Source organism: Triturus cristatus, chromosome 7 (genome assembly GCF_964204655.1).
Source record: "Triturus cristatus chromosome 7, aTriCri1.1, whole genome shotgun sequence".
NCBI classification, from domain to species: Eukaryota; Metazoa; Chordata; class Amphibia; order Caudata; family Salamandridae; genus Triturus; species Triturus cristatus.
In genome coordinates, this window is record NC_140590.1 from 1,850,754,021 (window position 1) to 1,850,773,405 (window position 19,385).

Here is a 19,385-nt window from a genome sequence, read left to right on the forward strand (position 1 = left end):
GAGGAATGCCATCGCGTCTGGTACGGGTGGGGGTCTAGCCGGCGCGAACGCTGCAGCACCTTGTATATGCGAGATATTAGCCCCTTGTAGTTGCCAAAGTCGCGCGCTAGCTGTTCGAACTGCGTGTAGGGTCGTGTGGCCGCCGGCGTCAGGGACGAGCCCTGTATCCAGTGACGCAGTTGTATGTACTGGTATTTGTCACCGTCCAGGAGCCCGAACTCCTGCTGGCACTGTGCAAAGGTTTTGAGAGAGTCACCGAGAAACAGGTCCCGTATCGTCCTACAGCCCGACTCCGTCCAGTTCGCAAAGTGGGGTGGCCGACATGCCGGCGGGAATTGCGGATTGCGCGCAATCGGGGTGTGCGGGGATGGAAAGGTGGTCAGGCCCCTACTCACCGCCACTTTATCCCAGATCTCCAGGACCGTTTTGGTAGGGACGGCCATGTAAGCGCTGCGATGGCGGGCCGCCCGGGGAAGCCAGGCATGGTCCCATATCGGGCGACAGGTGACTGCCCTGTCCATGTGGAACCACACCTTCTCACTCTCCCACGCCCCACACTCCAGGACACAGCGAAGATGCAACGCCCAGTAATATTCGAGAAGGTTAGGGCAGGCCAGGCCACCCCTATCCCGGGGGAGACTCAGGATTCTATTAGAAAACCGTGGCTTTCCCCCCCCCCACACAAATGCGTTGAGCTCGCGTTGGAGCCCCTGTATTTGGTGTTGCGGAATCGGAGTTGGCAGCGTTTGAAATAGATAGAGGACCTTTGGCAATATCGACATCTTCACTGTGTTGAGTCGGCCCAGCCAAGAGAGCGGCAGGGCCCTCCACGCCCGTAGGTCCGCTAGGACAGAGGTTTTGTATTCCTGCCAGTTGGCCTGCGTCCAAGTGGCCAGGTCTGGAGTCAAGTTAAGACCTAAGTATCGCACTGACGCGTCCGCCCACTGGTACGGGGCCGAAGCTCGGATCGCCGGAAGCTCTTCGGCCGGGATCGAAATATTGAGGGCCCAGGACTTGGCATGGTTAATTTTGAGCCCAGAGGCGCGTTCGTAGGTTCGGAGTAGCGAGTGCACCGCCGGCAGTGAGCGTAGGGGCTCGGAGAGGGTGAGAAGAAGATCGTCTGCGAAGAGAGCGATCTTGTGCTGCACTCCGCGAAGAGGTATACCGCAGATATCAGGGGACCGCCGAATCATAATGGCCAGGGGCTCCACCACCAGGGCGAACAGCAGGGGCGACAGGGGACAGCCCTGCCGGGTGCCTCTACAGATGGGGAAGGGTTGCGTGAGCTGACCGTTAACCCGGACCCTGGCAACCGGTGAAATATACGGGGCCATAATGCGCGCCACCATCTTAGGGCCCAGGCCCACTTTCCTCAGCACTGCTCGGAGAAAAGTCCAGTCAACCCGGTCGAACGCTTTTTCCGCGTCAAGCGACAACAGGCAGGCCGGAATCCTCCAGTGTTTAGCCTTCCCAACGATATGCGCAATACGCCGTACATTATCCGCGCCCTGACGTTGATGGATAAACCCCACCCATAGAAGGGGGAGAGGGATCCCCGGCAGGTCGTTGTCTTCAAAATATGCCAGGATGGCTGTCTGGATCTCCTCTCTATCTACTGGGTCACGGAGGACGTGGTCCGGGAATCGCCAGCGGCGCGGCCGCAGCGGGTGGGGAGGACCCTCCCGTAGAAGCAGCTCAACATGGGCGTGATCCGAGACCGAGATGGTGGAATGGGACACCGAGACGGAGTCCTTGAGCAGTGAGTGCGATACGAGGAGGAGGTCAATGCGGGAGTAAGTGCGGTGGACATGGGAGTAAAAGGTGTAGTCTCGCAACCCCGGGGAGTGGTACCTCCAGACATCTACTAAGGTTAAGGCGGTTAGGGAGCGTTTCACCGCCGCAGACATGGCCCCCACCCCGTGGAAAGCGCCCCCACAGCGGTCAAGCTCCGCGTCCCACACCCAATTGAAGTCCCCTCCGACTATGAGGTCCGTGGTCACTGGCTCAAGGTGTTCCCTGATTATCCTACGCAAGAAGAGATCCTGACCCTGATTGGGGGCATACAAGTTACACAGTGTCAGAGCACGGGATCCCCGCCTGATCTCCACCCGCAGAAACCGCCCCTCCGCATCCCTATGTACCTTGGCATCCCCCCGGGATATCCCCGCCCTGCACAGGATCGCCACTCCCGCCGTCTTCGAGGGAGCCGAGGACCAGATCTGAAGGGGGAAGCGCGGGTGCGCCATCCGGCCCACATCTGACTTGAGGAGGTGTGTCTCTTGGAGGAGAATGATATCGGGGTTCTGTAGGAGCAGGTAGCGCCAGATTAGGCGTCGTTTGTTGGGAGAGTTGAGCCCTTTCACATTGAGAGAGAGAATCTTCCAGGGAGAGGTGGTAGTCATTGTCGTAAAATCCCTAGTAGGGCACCTCCCGCATGAGCATCCCACCCATACACATGTCCCCCCCGCCAAGGGGATTGAATGAAAGAGGGTACTGAGGGGAACAAATAAGAACAAATACAACCATGTAAACTTGCAGTCGGCCAACAGGGCCGGAAGAACCTATTCCAGTCAAGAGAGTAGCCAGGCACCGCGGCACAGGCTGTCTCGGAGATGTCACTCTCCCAGAAATAGGAGGGGGGGGTGCGCCATCGCTGAACCGCTGAGTTATGGTGTCGAGAGTCCGTCCCGGGCCGCCGCCCAAGCCTGGGAGGCAGCGCCCCGTAGAGGAGACCGCGGTGCGCCTCCGAGTGAGGCGTCCAAGGCGTCGAGCCATGGGGGAGAGATGCAGCCCACAGCCGGCCGCACTTCCAGTCGTCTCAGTTGTCTCAGGTGTAGAGCCTCAATCAGGTGAGATGTTCCGCAATGGCGTCGGTCATTTAAGGGCAGAGGCCTGTGAGCCCAGCGGCGAGGAGGAGCCCTCCAGGGACTTTATATGTTCGATAATGTCCTGCTTGTCCCGGGAGGCCCTGCTGCCCTCCGGCGACGATGGGTGTCTAGGGCGTCGCACTGTGGACCACTGCGGCTTCACCGGGACTCTAAGTTTGGGGGGGGCGCCGCGAGGGGCTGGCCGGCGGCGAATCGGGAATCTGCAGTAGTTGAGCCGCCTCCCGGTATGAGCGCAGCACCCGCCGCTTGGACTCCCACTGAAACATGAGGGCGAAGGGATGGGCCCACTGGTAGCGGATGTTGAGCTCCCTCAATTTGTCCGTGATGGGTTTGAAGTCCCGGCGTCGCCGGAGAGTGGTGGAGGCCAAGTCCTGAAACAATTGGATGGGCTTTCCCCCGCAGAGGATTTCGGATTTGCCTCTGGCCGCCTTTAGAATGGCTTCCTTTTCAACAAAGAAGTGAACCCGTGTCAAGATGTCAGGGATGAGACCCGGCCTCCCCATCGGCCCTGAAACCCTGTGGGCGCGGTCCAGGGTGGGCGGCGAGGTATCGTCATCCCCTCGGATGTCATGGAGTAAGTCCGCCACGAAAGACATAATATCTGCCCCTTCTGCCCCAGGCGGCACCCCCCGGATGCGTATGTTGTTCCGGCGCCCCCTATTTTCCAAATCCTCCTGTTTGATCTGGAGCTCAACATGCTGTTCTTCCAAGGTCGCCAATCTTTGCCATAGGTGTTCCTGGTCTTCCGTACGGGCATCCAGGGTCTTTTCTAAGTCATCTACTCGGCCGCCCAGCTCCCCCACGTCCTTCCGAAGGTCCTTCACGCATGCCTGGACTTCTGTGCGGAGGGACCCAATTTCTGACTTAAGTTCTTGCATGAAGGCCATCATGAAGGATTGCGTGACGGGGGCCGTCGAGACACCTGCCCCCTATGGCTCCGCGCTCTGTGATGCTGTGGTAGGCTTGTTCCACAAGTCCTTGACGGAGGCGTCTTTGGGGGTTGCCGGCGGCTCCTTCCCCGGCTTCGTACGGGTCATGGTGTGGCCGCGCCTAGGATCGGCCTCACAGAGTATGGGAGTAGCAGTCCCCAGCAGCTCAAAGTCCCGCAGTCGTGTGGCGAACGTTCAGCCCCGACCTTCCAGTCTCGAAACCACAGGGGCGCAAGGATGAGCGCAGACGACAGGGTCGTGGCGCAGGGTGCCGCAATGCAGAAGGGTCTCGAGGCCCAGCACCACGGAGCGATGCGGCCGCTAAACTGCCCCCAACCACGGGATCCACCGCCAACTCCAGGTTCCAGCTCCCACGCCGTCCAAGACACCGGCGAGGGCCGCGATGCAACTCCAGAGGGGGCTCCCAGTGCAAGGAATGGCCGTCGCGCCTTCAACGCGCGCCACCAGCAGGCTCCCCGGCCAAGGCGCTAGTCCACCGTCTCTAGGTTTGCCGGCGCAAGCAGTAGGACACAGGCATCAGGTCGCCGGGGCCAGTCGTCCCCCGGGGGCGTTTCACTCTAAAGCGCCTCCCCGGTCCCGGTCCAGTCGCCGTGTGGGCTAGGCCTCTCCCACGTGGTTAATCAAGGTGGCGGCTGGCCTCTCTCAGCCCCCGGCGCCGCCCGCGCCCGCCAGGCCACAGCCACACGCACACCCCGCGTCGTTCGCCGCTACCTTCGGGCCCCCGCCTCCGATCCGACCCCCAGCGGTCACACAGCTCGTCTGGGAGGTCCCGGCCTACCAGTTCTGGGCGTTGCAGGTGTCGTCCGCCGCATTGCTCATGGCTTTTCGGTGGCTCTCTGCTTCCGCGCTCCACAGATGGCCGGCGCCCCCAGGCACAGTCTCCTCACTAACCAGCCCCAGGCACCAGCAGCAGGGCCAGCAGCGCCGCCACGCGACAGCAGCTCCACGTGTGCAGCGGGGTGTAGTTTAGGGCGCCAGGTGCCCCCAGGTCAGCCTCAGCAGTCCGCTCCAAGATCAAGGCCTCAGCGTGGCCTGCCTCCTCCGCGGCACCACCAGGCGGGCAGCCGTAGCTACGGGCCAGGGCCAGCCGCGGACCACAAGATGGCGGCCGCGACCGTCCCTACCCATAGAGCTCGATCTTCCTCGTCGTCAGCCCCGCACGCCGTGGCGCCGCCGCTGCTCTGCCACACGTCCGCGCTGCTTCTCCGGCGATAATCTTCCCGGGCCAGCCAGGCACAGTCCCACCGCAGCGCGGCGGGCCAGGGCATCCAAGATGGCGGTCGCGGTCTCTCCCGCCGGTGTCTCCCCTCAGATGTCGCCCCTACACGCCACAGCCCAAGCCAGGGGTCTCCAAGGCGCCCGGCCGCTGCCCGCTCTCAGTGTCCAGCCGGTCCCCCCCAGCTGGATCGTCTCCGCGGCCACTGCCCTGCTTTGAAGGCGGTTTTCCTCGGCGGCGGCCCGGAGCCTCAGCGATGTGCGACTCACATCGTCCGCGGCGAGACCACGCCCCCCGTTGGAGATCTTTTAAGGAGGTGCCGTACTTGTGCATGTGGGTGTGTGGGCCAAGAAAGTGAGTGAGAGTGTGGTTGAAATTACCTCTAGGTACCCAAAGGAGTTTAATTAGGGGTCCTCGAGGTAAATTAAAATGTAATAGGGTTTGGAGACTCTCCTACAGACTCAATAAGGGGAGGGATTAGTGTGTTCCCATCTGCTCTCAAACCATGAGCGAAAGTGTAAGGTGAACTAAAAGTGAATAGTGGTCGACATGTTTCGCGCAAGCTAAGGGTCCCTAATGGATCCCCGTGCGCTTCTTCAGGACCTAGTGTGTAAAAAAACAAAAATTATATCAGTGGTACTCAGGGAAAGACACCCTATACTGCCACTTCACCTATAGTTAGGTTAGAAGCGACGTCTCAGACCCGTAGTGTTCATAGTCTCAAAACCGGAACCTATTGGAGACAAAATGAGGGAAAAGAGAGAGGGAAAAAGTGGAGCTGTATGTGACATTGACACATCTAAAGATTAAGCATACAAATAATGTATGACACCACATAGTATGTGGTACTAACAAACAAACATAAGTACTGTATCAAAGGATCAGTGGGTATGTAAAAGCAGGGAGGGAAATGGCGGCAACGCCTAGGGCGAAGTACACTGATCCTTTGATACAGTACTTATGTTTGTTTGCTAGTACCACATACTATGTGGTACCATACAGTATTTGTATGCTTAATCTTTAGCTGTGTCAGTGTCACATACAGCTCCACTTTTTCCCTCTCTCCTTTCCCTCATTTTGTCTCCAATAGGTTCCGGTTTTGAGACTACGAACACTACGGGTCTCGGACGCTGAGACGTCGCTTCCAACCTAACTATAGGTGAAGTGGCAGTATAGGGTGTCTTTCCCTGACTACCACTGATATCATTTTTGTTTTTTTACACACTAGGTCCTGAAGAAGCGTACGGGGATCCATTAGGGACCATTAGCTTGCGCGAAACATGTCGACCACTATTCACTTTTAGTTCACCTTACACTTTCGCCCATGGTTTGAGAGCCGATGGGAACACGCTAATCCCTCCCCTTATTGAGTCTGAAGGAGAGTCTCCAAACCCTATTACATTTTAATTTACCTCAAGGACCCTTAATTAAACTCCTTTGGGTACCTAGAGGTAATTTTAACCACACTCTCACTCACTTTCTTGGCCCACACACCCACATGCACAAGTACGGCACCTTAAAAGATCTCCAACAAAGAGCTCTCTTGGAGAGCCCGTGAGGGACTACAGCGCCACCCCCACGAGGAGCACTGCCCAATGATGATGCTTTACACTCACAAGAGTGTGTGAGGGCAAAAAAGATATTAGGAGTTCTCACACTTACGAGCACACTCAACCATCCTTTGGAGACACCTATACCCTACTCTTAACCACACTTGGGTTACTGAGTATCTACCTTCTTCCCATTAGGAACTGTTACCATTTCGCTATACATATTGTCTTAGGAGCACAAGTACAGGCCCTCTTTTTCTAAACCCAGCTCCAAGTCCCCCCTACTTGTGATATTGATATATTTTGTTATCCCTTTTAAAAGTGCAGTCAAAAAAATGATTGCCAACATATTGTTGGTAGACCTGTCACGCCAAAAAATGGCGCCACTGTGTGATGCGTATCAGAAACAAAAAGGGGTGCAGCGATTTGGAGGTCTCCCTTTGACAACCTCTTCTACTCCCAACCTGGCCCTGACTGGAGAGTTACTGGTTGTCCATTACAGAGTCTCATCTGCACTCTTTCAATAAAATCTAAGTGCTGGTTTTCAGCCTATTTGTCTGTACTTCCCAGGTGCATCTTAAAAGCTCTTTTGCCAGGACCTGGCGCATCCCACCCCCTGCCGCCCAGAGCCTGGTGACCCCCCCCTCCCAGACATCAATTCCCAACTTTGCAAGGGGGGGGGGGGGACGCTGCCCACTATGAAGACGTCTGGATTAGAAAGAATGCCCAGATGAAGACCAGAGATGGGTTGTAGACCGACACATGCTTACCCAGTTTCTTGGCCTGGAAGTCCCACGAGTAGGTGGTCCTCTCATTTTGACACACACATCCGTTGGTTTCAGTATTGAGGGGGTCTGCCGTGTAATCTTCAGATTCAGCCAACGTAGCCTTGATCTAGGAGACAAGAGTCCACCAGTGAGTTCTTGTGACAAAAGTTACTGACACTGTTAATGCCCACAAAAGTCACAGGGATACAGTGTGTGCACCATGATCAGTGGAAGTCGAATGCTTCAAATGACGAAAGTCTCTCCAACAAGAACGGTGTGAATGTTCAACAAACTTTAATGGGAGGAGACATTCTTCAGGATCTCTGAAAACCAAACCAGGGTCTACACAATTCTAGTTCAACAACATGTCTACGACGTGGCATCCCTTTACATCGTCTTCTATACATTGCATCAAAGTCCTTACATTATCGAATGATCTACATCATCTTTAATCTTCACTTGTTCCCCTTTAAACTCTATTCTATTTTTGGAGGACTTTTTTTTGGAACGACAAAAATGGGTTTAGGGTGGCAAACGTTCTCTCCAAATGGTACTTAAAGAATCATTGCTATAATCTTTAAGGATCTTCTACCTAGGGGTCTGTGAATTCACAGCAAAGTGTAGCCTGGGGAGCTTCTGCAGGACACATCCATGCAATTATTTAAAAACAAAAAGTTTTCAACCTTCATGGCTTTCAAAAATGTAAACAAAAAAACTTGAGGTTTGAGGAATATCTTAATATTTTTGAACCGCCCTATTTTGGACTAGTTTGTTTTTATCTTCAAGTTTACATTCACTATGATCACCCTAGATAAAGATTTATTTATATAAACAGAAGGCATCTAGAGCCCCCCCCCCCCAAGACCTGCTACTGAAAGTTTAAAATTAAAGTGCAATTTATAAAAGAGTTGGCGTCTTAAATCCTGAATTACAAGCGGTTGAGATCCTGAGATCTGTCAAGATCTCTAAAGAGTGAATCTGAAATATCTGCAGCCGCCAAGCATAGAACGGTCTGGATTGAGACAGCAAAACCCCCACCGTGGAGGTGCAGGACAGTTTAAAAGGCCAGCTGTGTGAACGCTGCACTCTACGCCTGCCAAAGAGGGAAATGCGATGACCTGACCAGCACCTAGAAGACGGGGCTCCTGGAGAAGTAAGTTTGGCTTCTTGTAATCGTGCAAAGAGTGTGGGAGGACTTTCGCGGTTATCAGGAGGCTATCATCCCGAAGGCTGAAGGTTGAGAGACAGTAGGTTTTCAGCAGTTTATTCTGAGGAGGGGTCATGCCTACATGCCCATCGCAACACACAACCAGAGACTGCATGTTGACACTGACATGCTATTTGGTTCTTGCGTGGCTAGAACTAACTTTGTCCTCATGTCCGGAATGTCCCAAACCTACACTGCTTTCTTCAAGGGGTGATAAAGTGTAGGAGGAATTAGCGTTTTCCTCTCCGACAGTAGGGTTGAAAGCCCCAGGCTCTGCGTACATTGCACAACTTGCTTCTTTCATCATTTGGACACATCCCGCGTGTTTACTCATGCAGTAGACTCAGGTCATGAGTACTAAAGCATCTTTAACTCCTTGTGGTGACAGAGGCACCACCCCAAAGTTATGTTAAAAGCATCTGTATCCGATGGGGGGGTATCCTGGCGCTGAGAATGTGAGCCGTGCCTCGCTTGGGGCAGGAGGAAGGGACTCAGACAGCATGGCTTCCAGCTTCTTGTGGACCTCTAGAGGGGAGGCGAAGACTGGCTGTTCCAGCTTTTAGAGCAATGTTGTAGGAAGCCCGACCACTTGACCTGGGTCTGCAGTTGCATAGGGACGCTGCACTCCCTTTCACTACCATTAAACTGCACATGGCTTGTTTCATCGGGTTATAGAATGGAGGTACAGTTTTTTTTTAGCAGAAACATAGTAGGGCGGTTACATATAGGCTTTCCTTAGTAGAGGCATGCGGCACGTCATGAGCGCATTCCCTCTTCCTCTATGCAGGATAGAGCTTGGGTTCACTAGATGTGGACTAACTTTAAGTGTGAGGTACACTTGGGTACAGCTCAGCATCCATTGGATAGAAGATGATCCGGTTGGCGCACTCATTGTACACCTACTTCAAGGCACTCTGCACGCCGGTCTCTAGGAAGGCTGGGACCTGAGGGAGAATTCCTGGCCGTCTCATTGGAGGGAAGAGTGATCTACCTAAGGACTAAGTACAGATGCCACTGCTCAGTGGGTCTGAAGAAGGGTCTGCAACGCCTTGTGTGGAGAACCCGCCTTATTTATTTCAGAGCCCAAGACCCTTTCCGTGGCATCTCCACAAGTAGATCAGAATGCCCACATGAGGTACACGTGTCTCTACCTCTGCATATCTCTGTGTGATGTGTGTGGGCGGCCCTTACACCCACGCCCCTGCAAAGCCCCAGTGCTGCACCTCCGCCCCTGCGAAGCCCCAGTGCTGCACCCCCGCCCCTGCGAAGCCCCAGCGCTGCACCCCTGCCCCTGCGAAGCCCCAGCGCTGACTCCCACCCCTCCGATGCCCCAGTGCTGCACCCCCGCAAAGCCCCAGTGCTGCACCCCCACCCCTGCAAAGCCCCAGCACTGCACCCCCTGAATTGCCAGTGTTAACCCTTGCTCAGTGTTTTAAGACCTCTTATGGGTCTCCCATAGCCCTCCATCTGAACCCACTCGCCTCCACTTTCCCTCCTCCGCATTGGTGGTCCAGGGAGAGGGTCCCTGCCATACAAACAAGGTAGTGCTGTTCAGTCTAGTTCCAGTACGCAGTCCAACCTATGAAGTCTTAAGTTACGCTTATTTTTACATTTTAAGGCACGTGTTCACCAGACGGTTTCATGGCGTTGAGGTAACAAGCACTGCATGCACCATGCCCTTTAATCCTACACTAGTCTAAAAAGCCAAGCCTAAGAGTTTCCCGAATTTAGAATAACAGCTCTGCTCCCCGTCGAGGTACTCAGTCCAACCTAGGCAGCGCTGTGCTCCCCTATCAAGGTACTCAGCCCAACCTAGGCAAAGCTGTGCTCCCCTGTCAAGGTACTCAGTCCAACCTAGGCAGAGCTGTGCTCCCCTGTCAAGGTACTCAGTCCAACCTAGGCAGAGCTGTGCTCCCCGTCGAGGTACTCCGCCCAAACTAGGCAAAGCTGTGCTCCCCGTCGAGGTACTCAGCCCAACCTAGGCAGAGCTGTGCTCCCCCGTCGAGTTACTCAGCCCAACCTAGGCAAAGCTGTGCAGCCCAGTCGAGGTACTCAGCCCAACCTAGGCAGAGCTGTGCTCCCCATCAAGGTACTCAGCCCAACCTAGGCAGAGCTGTGCTCCCCCGTCGAGGTACTCAGTCCAACCTAGACAAAGATGTGCAGCCCTGTCGAGGTACTCAGTCCAACCTAGGCAGAGCTGTGCTCCCCGTCGAGGTACTCCACCCAACCTAGGCAAAGCTGTGCTACCCCGTCGGGGTACTCCGCCCAATCTAGGGAAAGATGTGCAGCCTCGTCGAGGTACTCAGCCCAACCTAGGCAGAGCTGTGCAGCCCCAAAGTACTCAGCCCAAACTAGGCAAAGCTGTGCAGCCCCGTCGAGGTACTCAGTTCAACCTTTGCAGAGGGAACGTATGACAGAAGGCAGTCGAGGTACCGAGAGAGAGTACGTAGGACAGAAGGCAGTCGAGGTACAGAGAGGGCACGTATGACAGAACTGAAGACTGCCTGCAATGTGTGGCCACCGAGGAGAGTGAAGAGCAGACGTCGCAAAGGGCTAACATCCGTCACTTGTTAAAATTGCATCGATTGTCACCCCTCGAAGTACAGAAGTGAGGGGCTCGGTACATACTCCGAAGTAAGGTTGATGCCACGAAGCTTCAACGCTATGAAGCATGGTATCCTGATGAAAAGTAAGGCTAACAGTAGGACATTCTATTCATTGCGAGTTACATTGGGCCAAGCTGGGCACTGTGCCCATCGGTTCCCTCCAACAGGGAGCTTTGAGTCGGGCCTCCTTCATCTCTTGGGATCTAGAGGCTTGGCAGCTCAGTGACTGACAGCAGCGCCCGTGTCCTGCGTTTCCAAGGACTATGGCAGTATTTTTTTACAAGTGATGTCTAACTGCACTGGAGTCAGACCAGCTCCAGAGGTCTGGCCTACCATAAGCCATGTGAAGAGGAGGAGGCTCACAAACAAGCACAAGCTCATCCTGGGGGTTGTCTACCTTCCATCCAATGTCTTGGACATTTGAATCACAACTAAGGGTGGGCGACAATTTCCGTTCCGCTCGCGGAAATTGCGAAAATTCGAAATTTTCGCGTTCCGCGCTGAACGCGAAAATGTTGAAACTTCCACGATCCGCGAGGGAACGGAAATTGTCGCCCACCCTTACTTAAAATGTCATCACCCTTTAAAAAGGATTTGTCATGGGTGCTTAAAAATAATGTGGATTTTGGACGCTGATTGCATTTAACAGGCAGCTTCCCCCTGCTATGTCTAAATGATGATGTATAATTTGCCCATTAGAAGAATAGGCACTTTCTGGTTCTGGTTGTTCATGAAGTACACGTCCCCCTTAGTTTCTTGCACTGAAGTAACCAGTCTGGATGCAGCAGCAGAAAACAACTAATAAACAAGACTGGTTTTTACAGTTTCCTAAAGGATTGACAGGGGAGAGCTTGGTCAGGCAGGGTCGGTCGCCAAAGGATGCCGGTTTAGTTTGGACAACAGAGAATTTGTCATTTGATCTTAAAACACGGGAGGATTTTTCCCAAATGAGTTTGTCAACCAAAATCCCAGACACAATTGGTGCGTGGCTCTGTGGGCGACCACCACTGCTGTGACAGAGTCCGGGTTCAGACAGCAGCCGAGGGACTTGTCTTAGTGAGGACTGAGTTGAGTAGAGGTATTGCACAAAATGGTGGCATCTTCTTGATTAAATATGCAGGGCAGTATTCATTCTGGCACGCTGCTCCTGTCACAAAAATTAAACCCCAATAGGAAGCACTTATAGTATTTGACCTTCAACTCGGGCACTTGCTTTATTTATATCTGTAAGCCTTACAGATATAAATAAAGCAGGTGCCCGAAGGTCAAATTCAGTAACGCATTAATCAGCACACAAAAATCGCCGCAATCACGTGAAATTTCGCGTTATCGCAGAGAATTTTTGCCGTTTCGCGATATTTTGCGAAAGGCACTTTCTCAAATTCCGCTCACCCTTAATCACAACACGGGCTGCTCCCAGTGACATCACTCCGCCAGACCAGTACTCACATGCTCTGCAGGCTGGCGTGGTCCGAGCTGGACAGCAAAGTGCAGATGGAGCGCCTGCAGCTTGTGGACAAGGACCGGCTGTCTATAGACTGGCTCATGGAGAAGCCCGGAGCATTAGCTGAAGGTCGCGTGGAGAACAGGTTCCAGAGTCAGGGTGGTCACCGCTGGGATGAGACATCGCAAGACTGCAGAGTCTGTGGGAGCTCAGAAGCTTCACACAAGAGGTTGTTCACCTTCTGATTTCCTCTCAGGCTCCATTTTTAGGTCAAACCTAGACAGCGCTTGCACAGTTTGCAAGACATGTTGTATTGTATTCTATGTGTGTTACAAAATTAACTGCTTTCTATTAGCTGTTGGTTGTGCCATTCAAAAATGTAGCCTTTGTATTGGTGTTGGGTTGTAAAAATCCCTCCCTTCTCTGGTGATTTCACTTAGAGAGTATTTAGTTTGGCCATCACACTGTAGCATATGATGGCCCCTGTTTACAGAGACGTGCATCAGTTAGCAATTATCCTGATCGTAACTGCAGTCTGACTTCCATTCTGACCTAAAGAAGCTCTGTGGCTTTGTTTCTGTTTCAGTGTGCATCTGTTAGCAATTATCCTAATCTTAACTGCAGTTTCACTGTTTTAACGTGCATCTGTTATGAATTATCCTGATGGTACCTGCAGTATGACTTTTATTCAAACAGTCAAACTTAAATGATATCAAAAAATCACGGAGCATTTTATTTTACTAATATTAAACAATTGGTGTTATTAATTAAATAATATAGTAGAGCATTTTTAGTTTCTTTTTCTGTTGAAGTTGTTGGGGGTTTGTTTTCCGTTTTGCCAGCGGACATGGGCAGAGATGCTGGAGTCATGTAAGGGGTGGCTGGAAGTAAATCGCAGTGCATATGCACTTTTTAGATCCAACGATTGAGCACCGGCAGGACCCTGGCCAATCAAAGCTGGTGTTATTAAAAAAATACGTTAGAGCATTTTTAGTTTCTTTTTCTGTTGACGTTGTCGGGGTTTGTTTTCTGTTTTGCCAGCGGACATGGGCAGAGTTGCTGGAGTCATGTAAGGTGTGATTGGAAGTAAATTGCAGTGCATATGCAGTTCTTTGGGCACCAGCTTTTTAGAGTTAACAATGGTGAGCACTGGCAGGACCCGGCCCAATTAAAGATGTGTCTGTTGGTGTGATTAATACAACTACGCACCGTGTAATCAGGGTAATCAGGAATCAGGAATCACGCAAATCAACAAACTGCTGACAGAAAAGCCAACAAGAAATAAATGAAAGGAGTGCACGGCTATTTGTGTTGAATGCATTACTACAACTATACCAAACAGTCAACTTAAAAATAATATAAAAAACCACAGAGCATTTTATTTTACTAATATTAAGCATTTGTTATTAAAGAATACGGTAGATCATTTATTTTTTATTTTTCTGTTGACGTTTTCCGTTTAGGTACCACTGCTCTTTAATACTTTTTATATACTAAACTCCAATATACGGCAAGACCTATTGACACTGCCAATGCTTGTTTAAGTACTTTTTTAAACACTTTGTAGAATCTAATAAGGCTTGATCCTAAATGGACAGTCGAACAGTCTACTTCTGAAGACCCTCAAACAGGTTTGTCTGTGATGTGTTCAAGAGTTTCCTGTGTCGAATCAGGACTCACGGGTGGAAATCAGAAGCTCAAGGAGGTGCCGGAAGCCACAAGCATGGATTATTTCAAGGAAAAGCAGGAGAGGAGAATTGAACAGGAGGGAAGGTCATGATGACCGAATATTTATCCACTCCCCTGCTGACTTCTACTTAATCACCCACTACAAAAAGACACTCCAAGCATGTGCACGCTCCACAGCACCCCACACTCACCCGGACACACTCCAACAGGTAGTTGAAGACTGTGAGCTTGAAGATGAAGGATTCCTTTCGAATGATGGAGTAGGGAAGGGTCATCTCACTGAAGAAGTCCTGGAAGCCGGTCACACTGGCAGGAACTTTGGTGGCGCCAAACCCATGGGTCTCCGACGAGCAGAACCCATCCGCCTTCCATTCGGTGATGGTATCCGGGAGTGTGAGTGGCAGCTCTGCAGACCCATCAGAGCTAAGAAGAAGCAGAAAGAACAACTGAACAAACAAGGTCTCCATCACCTGTGCCTTCAGAAGCCCCACCTCTCACCCACCAGGTCTGCATCACCAGCACCGTACCCTGTAAACTGGCTCTCTGGGAGCCTGTACAAGACTGTATACATCACCTGCAAAGGTTTTATGCTGGCCCACAACGTCTTGCACATAATCTCTAGATGTATCAGAAATCTTGGAAGCTAAACTCTGTCTAGAAAGACCAACCTTCAAGGAGAAGTTTGCGCTCAAATAATCCCGCCCTGCAATGCAGGGTGATCACAGCACGCAGATAACCCACTGAGCTGTGCTGAGATCAGTGAGCAGATTGGAAACCCAACAGGTCCACACGCCTCTAACTTTCAGGTCGGGTACATGACTACTTCTTACTACACCTGGTATCTGCCATGCTGGATACAGGTTTTGATCATACATATTAAGCTGCAAAAAGCTTGTGGCCCCTACCGGTCTCACTTGCTTCTGGCCCACAACTAACAAGGAGTCCAGACAGCTACCTAGAGGCACCTGGGGAGACTAGCCAATGACTACCAAATTCGGACCTCCGTGGCCATTTTCCTACTGTGTTTGAAATCCAGGAACATGGCTCTAAAATGCCACCTGTCTTGTTGACTGGAGTTGGAGTTCAAATAGGGTGCTCCCTGCACCTGGGTGTCGAGCTGTACCCCGGGGACTGGCTGTACCCGGGGGACTGGGTGTACAGGGAGGGGAGGCTCCAGCAGTACCTGGGGTTCCACCTGTCCTGGGGGACTGGCTGTACCTGAGGGGGCAAGGAGGGTCCAGCTGTATTTGGGGGTCCAGCTGTCCCCAGAATCGGCTGTATCGGGGTTGGGTTCCAGCTGCCCTTGGGGGATTGGATGTCCCTAGGGGGTGCTCCAACTGCACCTTGGAGGGGGGGGGCTCAACTGCACCTTAAGGGGGGGCCTGGTTGTACCTGGGGGTGGGGGGCTGGCTGTACCGGGGGGGGGGCCCTAGTTGTACCGGGAAGGGAGGGGGGTCGGTCTAGGTGTACCCGAGGAGGGTCTAGTTGTACCGGGGGGTCTAGTTGTACCGGGGGGTTGGCCTAGTTGTACCAGGGGGGTCTAGATGTCCTGGGGGGGGCTCTAGTTGTCCCCGGGGGTGTTATAGTTGTTGTCTCCAGGGGGTCTAGTTGTCCCTGGGGGGCGTGGGGGGGAGGGTTCTATTTGTCCCGAGAGGGGGGTCCAGGGTTTACCATCTAGCCAGCATCCATCACTTTGGGTGAGTCCTTGTGTCAGACTGAGACCAAGCTGCCAGAAGCAGGACCCTCTGCTGTGGATACCCTTGAGGTTACAAAAATGCCTGAAACCACAGAAGGTTGACGTGTGCCTCTGCTTGGAAGGCAGGGAGCTGGACTGACCAATCGGGACAACTAGGAAAAAAACACTTTGGCCAGTGAGGCTCTGCTTCAAATACAACCTTATCAAGATGACATAGCAACGTTCATCTGCATCATGAAAGGGTGGATGAAGGACTGCCCCAGCTGGTCAGTCTACACTGCCCCCTTGACCTGCTCCTTTGTACACCCACCGTACAAGCGAATAGTGAAGGACTCATGCTGTGATCCAGTGGTAGACCACGGATGCGGTCTTCAAATCACTACACCTAAGCTACTGCAGGGTTTGAATCCACAGATTCCAAGCCCTAGAGGAAGACATGTGCTTGCCTCCTTCACAAAGAGTCCCTGAAGTGTCGTCTTGCGGTCCTGACATGAACTGGAACCATCCTACATCTTGCGATTCCAGAGTTATCGTTGGTACAAGTTTTGCTGCCTCCATAACTCTGATATCCAACCTCTGCCCAATACATAATCTAGGTTCTCATTTATGAGACGTACGATACTGTGATGTCCATCAGCCCTCTGGTCTATAGCCCCAGGTCTCCCAACAGGTCTTTGCATAGATCACCCTCTCTGCCGCACCAGTCAACTGTCCAATCATCTGAGTGCTACCACCATCCCGCCTCCTACATCCGGGCTGATCATGTCAGAGTCTCCCATGTCATGCGACAGCAAGCCAGCTCCAGAGATTTCAAAGTCCGCCCCAGATATTAACAAAGTGTTTAATAATAATCATTATGCTTAGAGCCAGGAGTAACAACTAGACTATAGGAACCATGGTAACAGTGATGGTACTTGTGACAGTCAATCTAAAAAATAGTAGTAATAAAAATTAGAATAACCCAATGTTAGTGTTCTTTACTTACTTGACTTCAGTATCGTCATAGATCCAGGTTTCTGGAAAGGAGGAGCGGATGCTCTCTTGCACAGCACTGCTGAAACCAGCAGCGGCACCAGCAGGGGTTCTGTCCATCATAGCTATTACAAGAGAGGAGGAGACAACAGTAAGGGCATGCTGCAGGAAAGATGGGGGTGGGGCGCGAAGCTTGCACCAATCATTCAAGGGGCAGTTTCCACACTAAATTCACTGCATGGAGAATAGGTCTCATGCCAATAACGATAGTGTGCGGCACAAACACCACACCGATGGCCCAATTTACACTTTTGGCAGGAGGAGTTTCCAGCCACCACATTGGGAGACTGACAACTTTTGCGTCTGAAAATCGGCAATATTTAAGGTGGTTTGAATGTTAGAAATGTTTGAAAGTGTGTGAGAAACATGCATTTACCTTTCCAAAGCAACATGGACACAAAGCTATTCTTTGAATGTTGTGTGTAGCATGATGGCATGGAAGGGTGCAAGGGGAAGTGTAGGAAGTTGGCTCTCCACATAGGGCACTAAAATGAAGTGCACTGTGCAGAGAGTCCAGTGGATCCTCAAATGGTACACCGAGGTAAAAGTAGATCAATCGAAAGTTCTTTTTGTGGTAGTGTGGGTGAGCAGTTTGACTTATCAGTGGGTAGTATTAAGCATTTGTTGTACTCCCAGAGGCAATGAATGAAACACAAACCCAAGAAAAATCCAAGACCCAGTTATAAAAAATAATATCATTTGTAAGTAATTTGTAAGACCATAAACACCGTTCTAGGATAGGTACTTTCAGAGTTACAATTTTTCAAAGCTCAGAAAATATATCCCTTGTGTGCAATTATGCACCATTAGAAGCAACGGGGAAAAGGCAGAAAAATGCATATAAAAAAAGAATTAAAAAAAAACACACCTCAGACAATAGGTGACGAAGTTCACCTTTTCGTTTTAGGTCATTTCTGGACCAGGTCCAACGTTCCAGCAGGAGAAGTTCAGGAGCATCGCGGATCGGTCTGGAGTAGAGTGCTGAGGGTTTTAGAAGCTGGTGCGCAAAGACAAAGAGGGCCACTTGAAAGTACACTGCACTGGAGGACTTACAGGTAATTCTGATGGGGCTCTTTTGAGGGAGGTTGCAAAGGGCTTGGGGACCATGAGAGCACAGCTGGTTAGTCAGTACCGGGGCCGGTAGGGCCGGGTGCAGAGGTCAGTCTGGCGTCTGGAGGTCCTCGTGGTCAGGAGCAGGCAATTTGGAGAGGCGATCTCTAGACAGCTGGGTCACTCAGGAAGTGTCTCGGCTGTCTTGATGTCCCTTGATATGTGCTTGCTTCTTGTGCTGTGGGAGTCCGGAGTGGGCTCTGATTGGTGTGTGGTGTTGGAGGTCCAGTACCCCGGGTATTTGGACCCTGCAGCTCCGGGAGTTCTTGCTGTCTCCAAACTTGGTGAAGAGACAGATCAGACCCTCCCGAGTTGTTGTACTTTTATTGCTGCATCAAGTTCATCAGGGAGCAGCAAGTCAACAAACTGGACTTCATTAGGTCAGTGCCTGCAGAGAAGTGATACCTTCACTCCAAGGGAGTTTCTTGGCAATTTCTGGAAGGCTGAGGTGCTTCAGGGTTCTTGGAGTCCTTTCAGGTTCAGGTCAACACAGCAGGAAGGGTTTGGTGCCTTTTCTTCTGCAGCAGGGCTTAACTTCTTATGCAATAGGTCTATGTCCTGGTCTTCTCTTGTCCATTGAATCTAATGTTCAGGTCTCAAGGTTCCACCTAAATACTGAATTTAGGGGTGTTACAAGGGGAGACAGGTAGTAGCCAATGGGCTATGCACCGTTAGGGTGTTTACACCCTCTAGTGACCACTTCCTGTGATGCCTAGCCCTGGGTTGTTTCTCCACCATCCCAAGATGGTGGAATTTCAGGAGAGGGTTTCACATCGCCTGTCCCGCCATAGGGGTAGTGTAGGTTAAGTAGGTACCCTCCTCCTAATCTAATTTGCCAGTCTTTCCTCTCGACAAAAGTGGAGCAGGAAAACGGGCTTAGCTTCCCCCACTATCTGGAGGTTCCTGGGTTGGATGTCAAAGGTGGCAGTGCATTTGAAGCTTCTCGCCCAGGAAGGCCATCCTGTCCTGGACGAGGTGTAAAGCACCTACGCCCAGAGCACGCTTTGTTTCGGTCTGCTGAGACCAACTGATCTCACCCCATGAAGGCAGACTGACTAACACAAACAGAGACCACACCAGTGCTTGGTAGGTTCTCGGAAGACCCACTAAAGGGGTGTCTGGTGCGATTTATTAATAAATCCTCCACTGGAATCAGCGAGTATTTATTAAGACAAGATGTATGGTACCAGACACCTTAGAAATCAGTGAAGCCATCATGGAGCTAGGAAA

General features: G+C 51.9%; 1 protein-coding gene across 1 annotated transcript in view; it reads right to left on the bottom strand.

The window, feature by feature from the left end:
• Positions 1-19,385, bottom strand: part of LOC146813443 (ovostatin-like) — a 365,994-nt gene that overhangs the window by 69,974 nt on the left and 276,635 nt on the right. The window contains exons 18-20 of the mRNA XM_085620205.1: positions 16,999-17,110; positions 14,509-14,740; positions 7,375-7,498 (exon numbers count right to left, since the gene is read on the bottom strand). Coding sequence (XP_085476331.1) covers positions 7,375-7,498; positions 14,509-14,740; positions 16,999-17,110 — 468 coding nt within the window. The remainder of the gene's footprint in view (positions 1-7,374; positions 7,499-14,508; positions 14,741-16,998; positions 17,111-19,385) is intronic.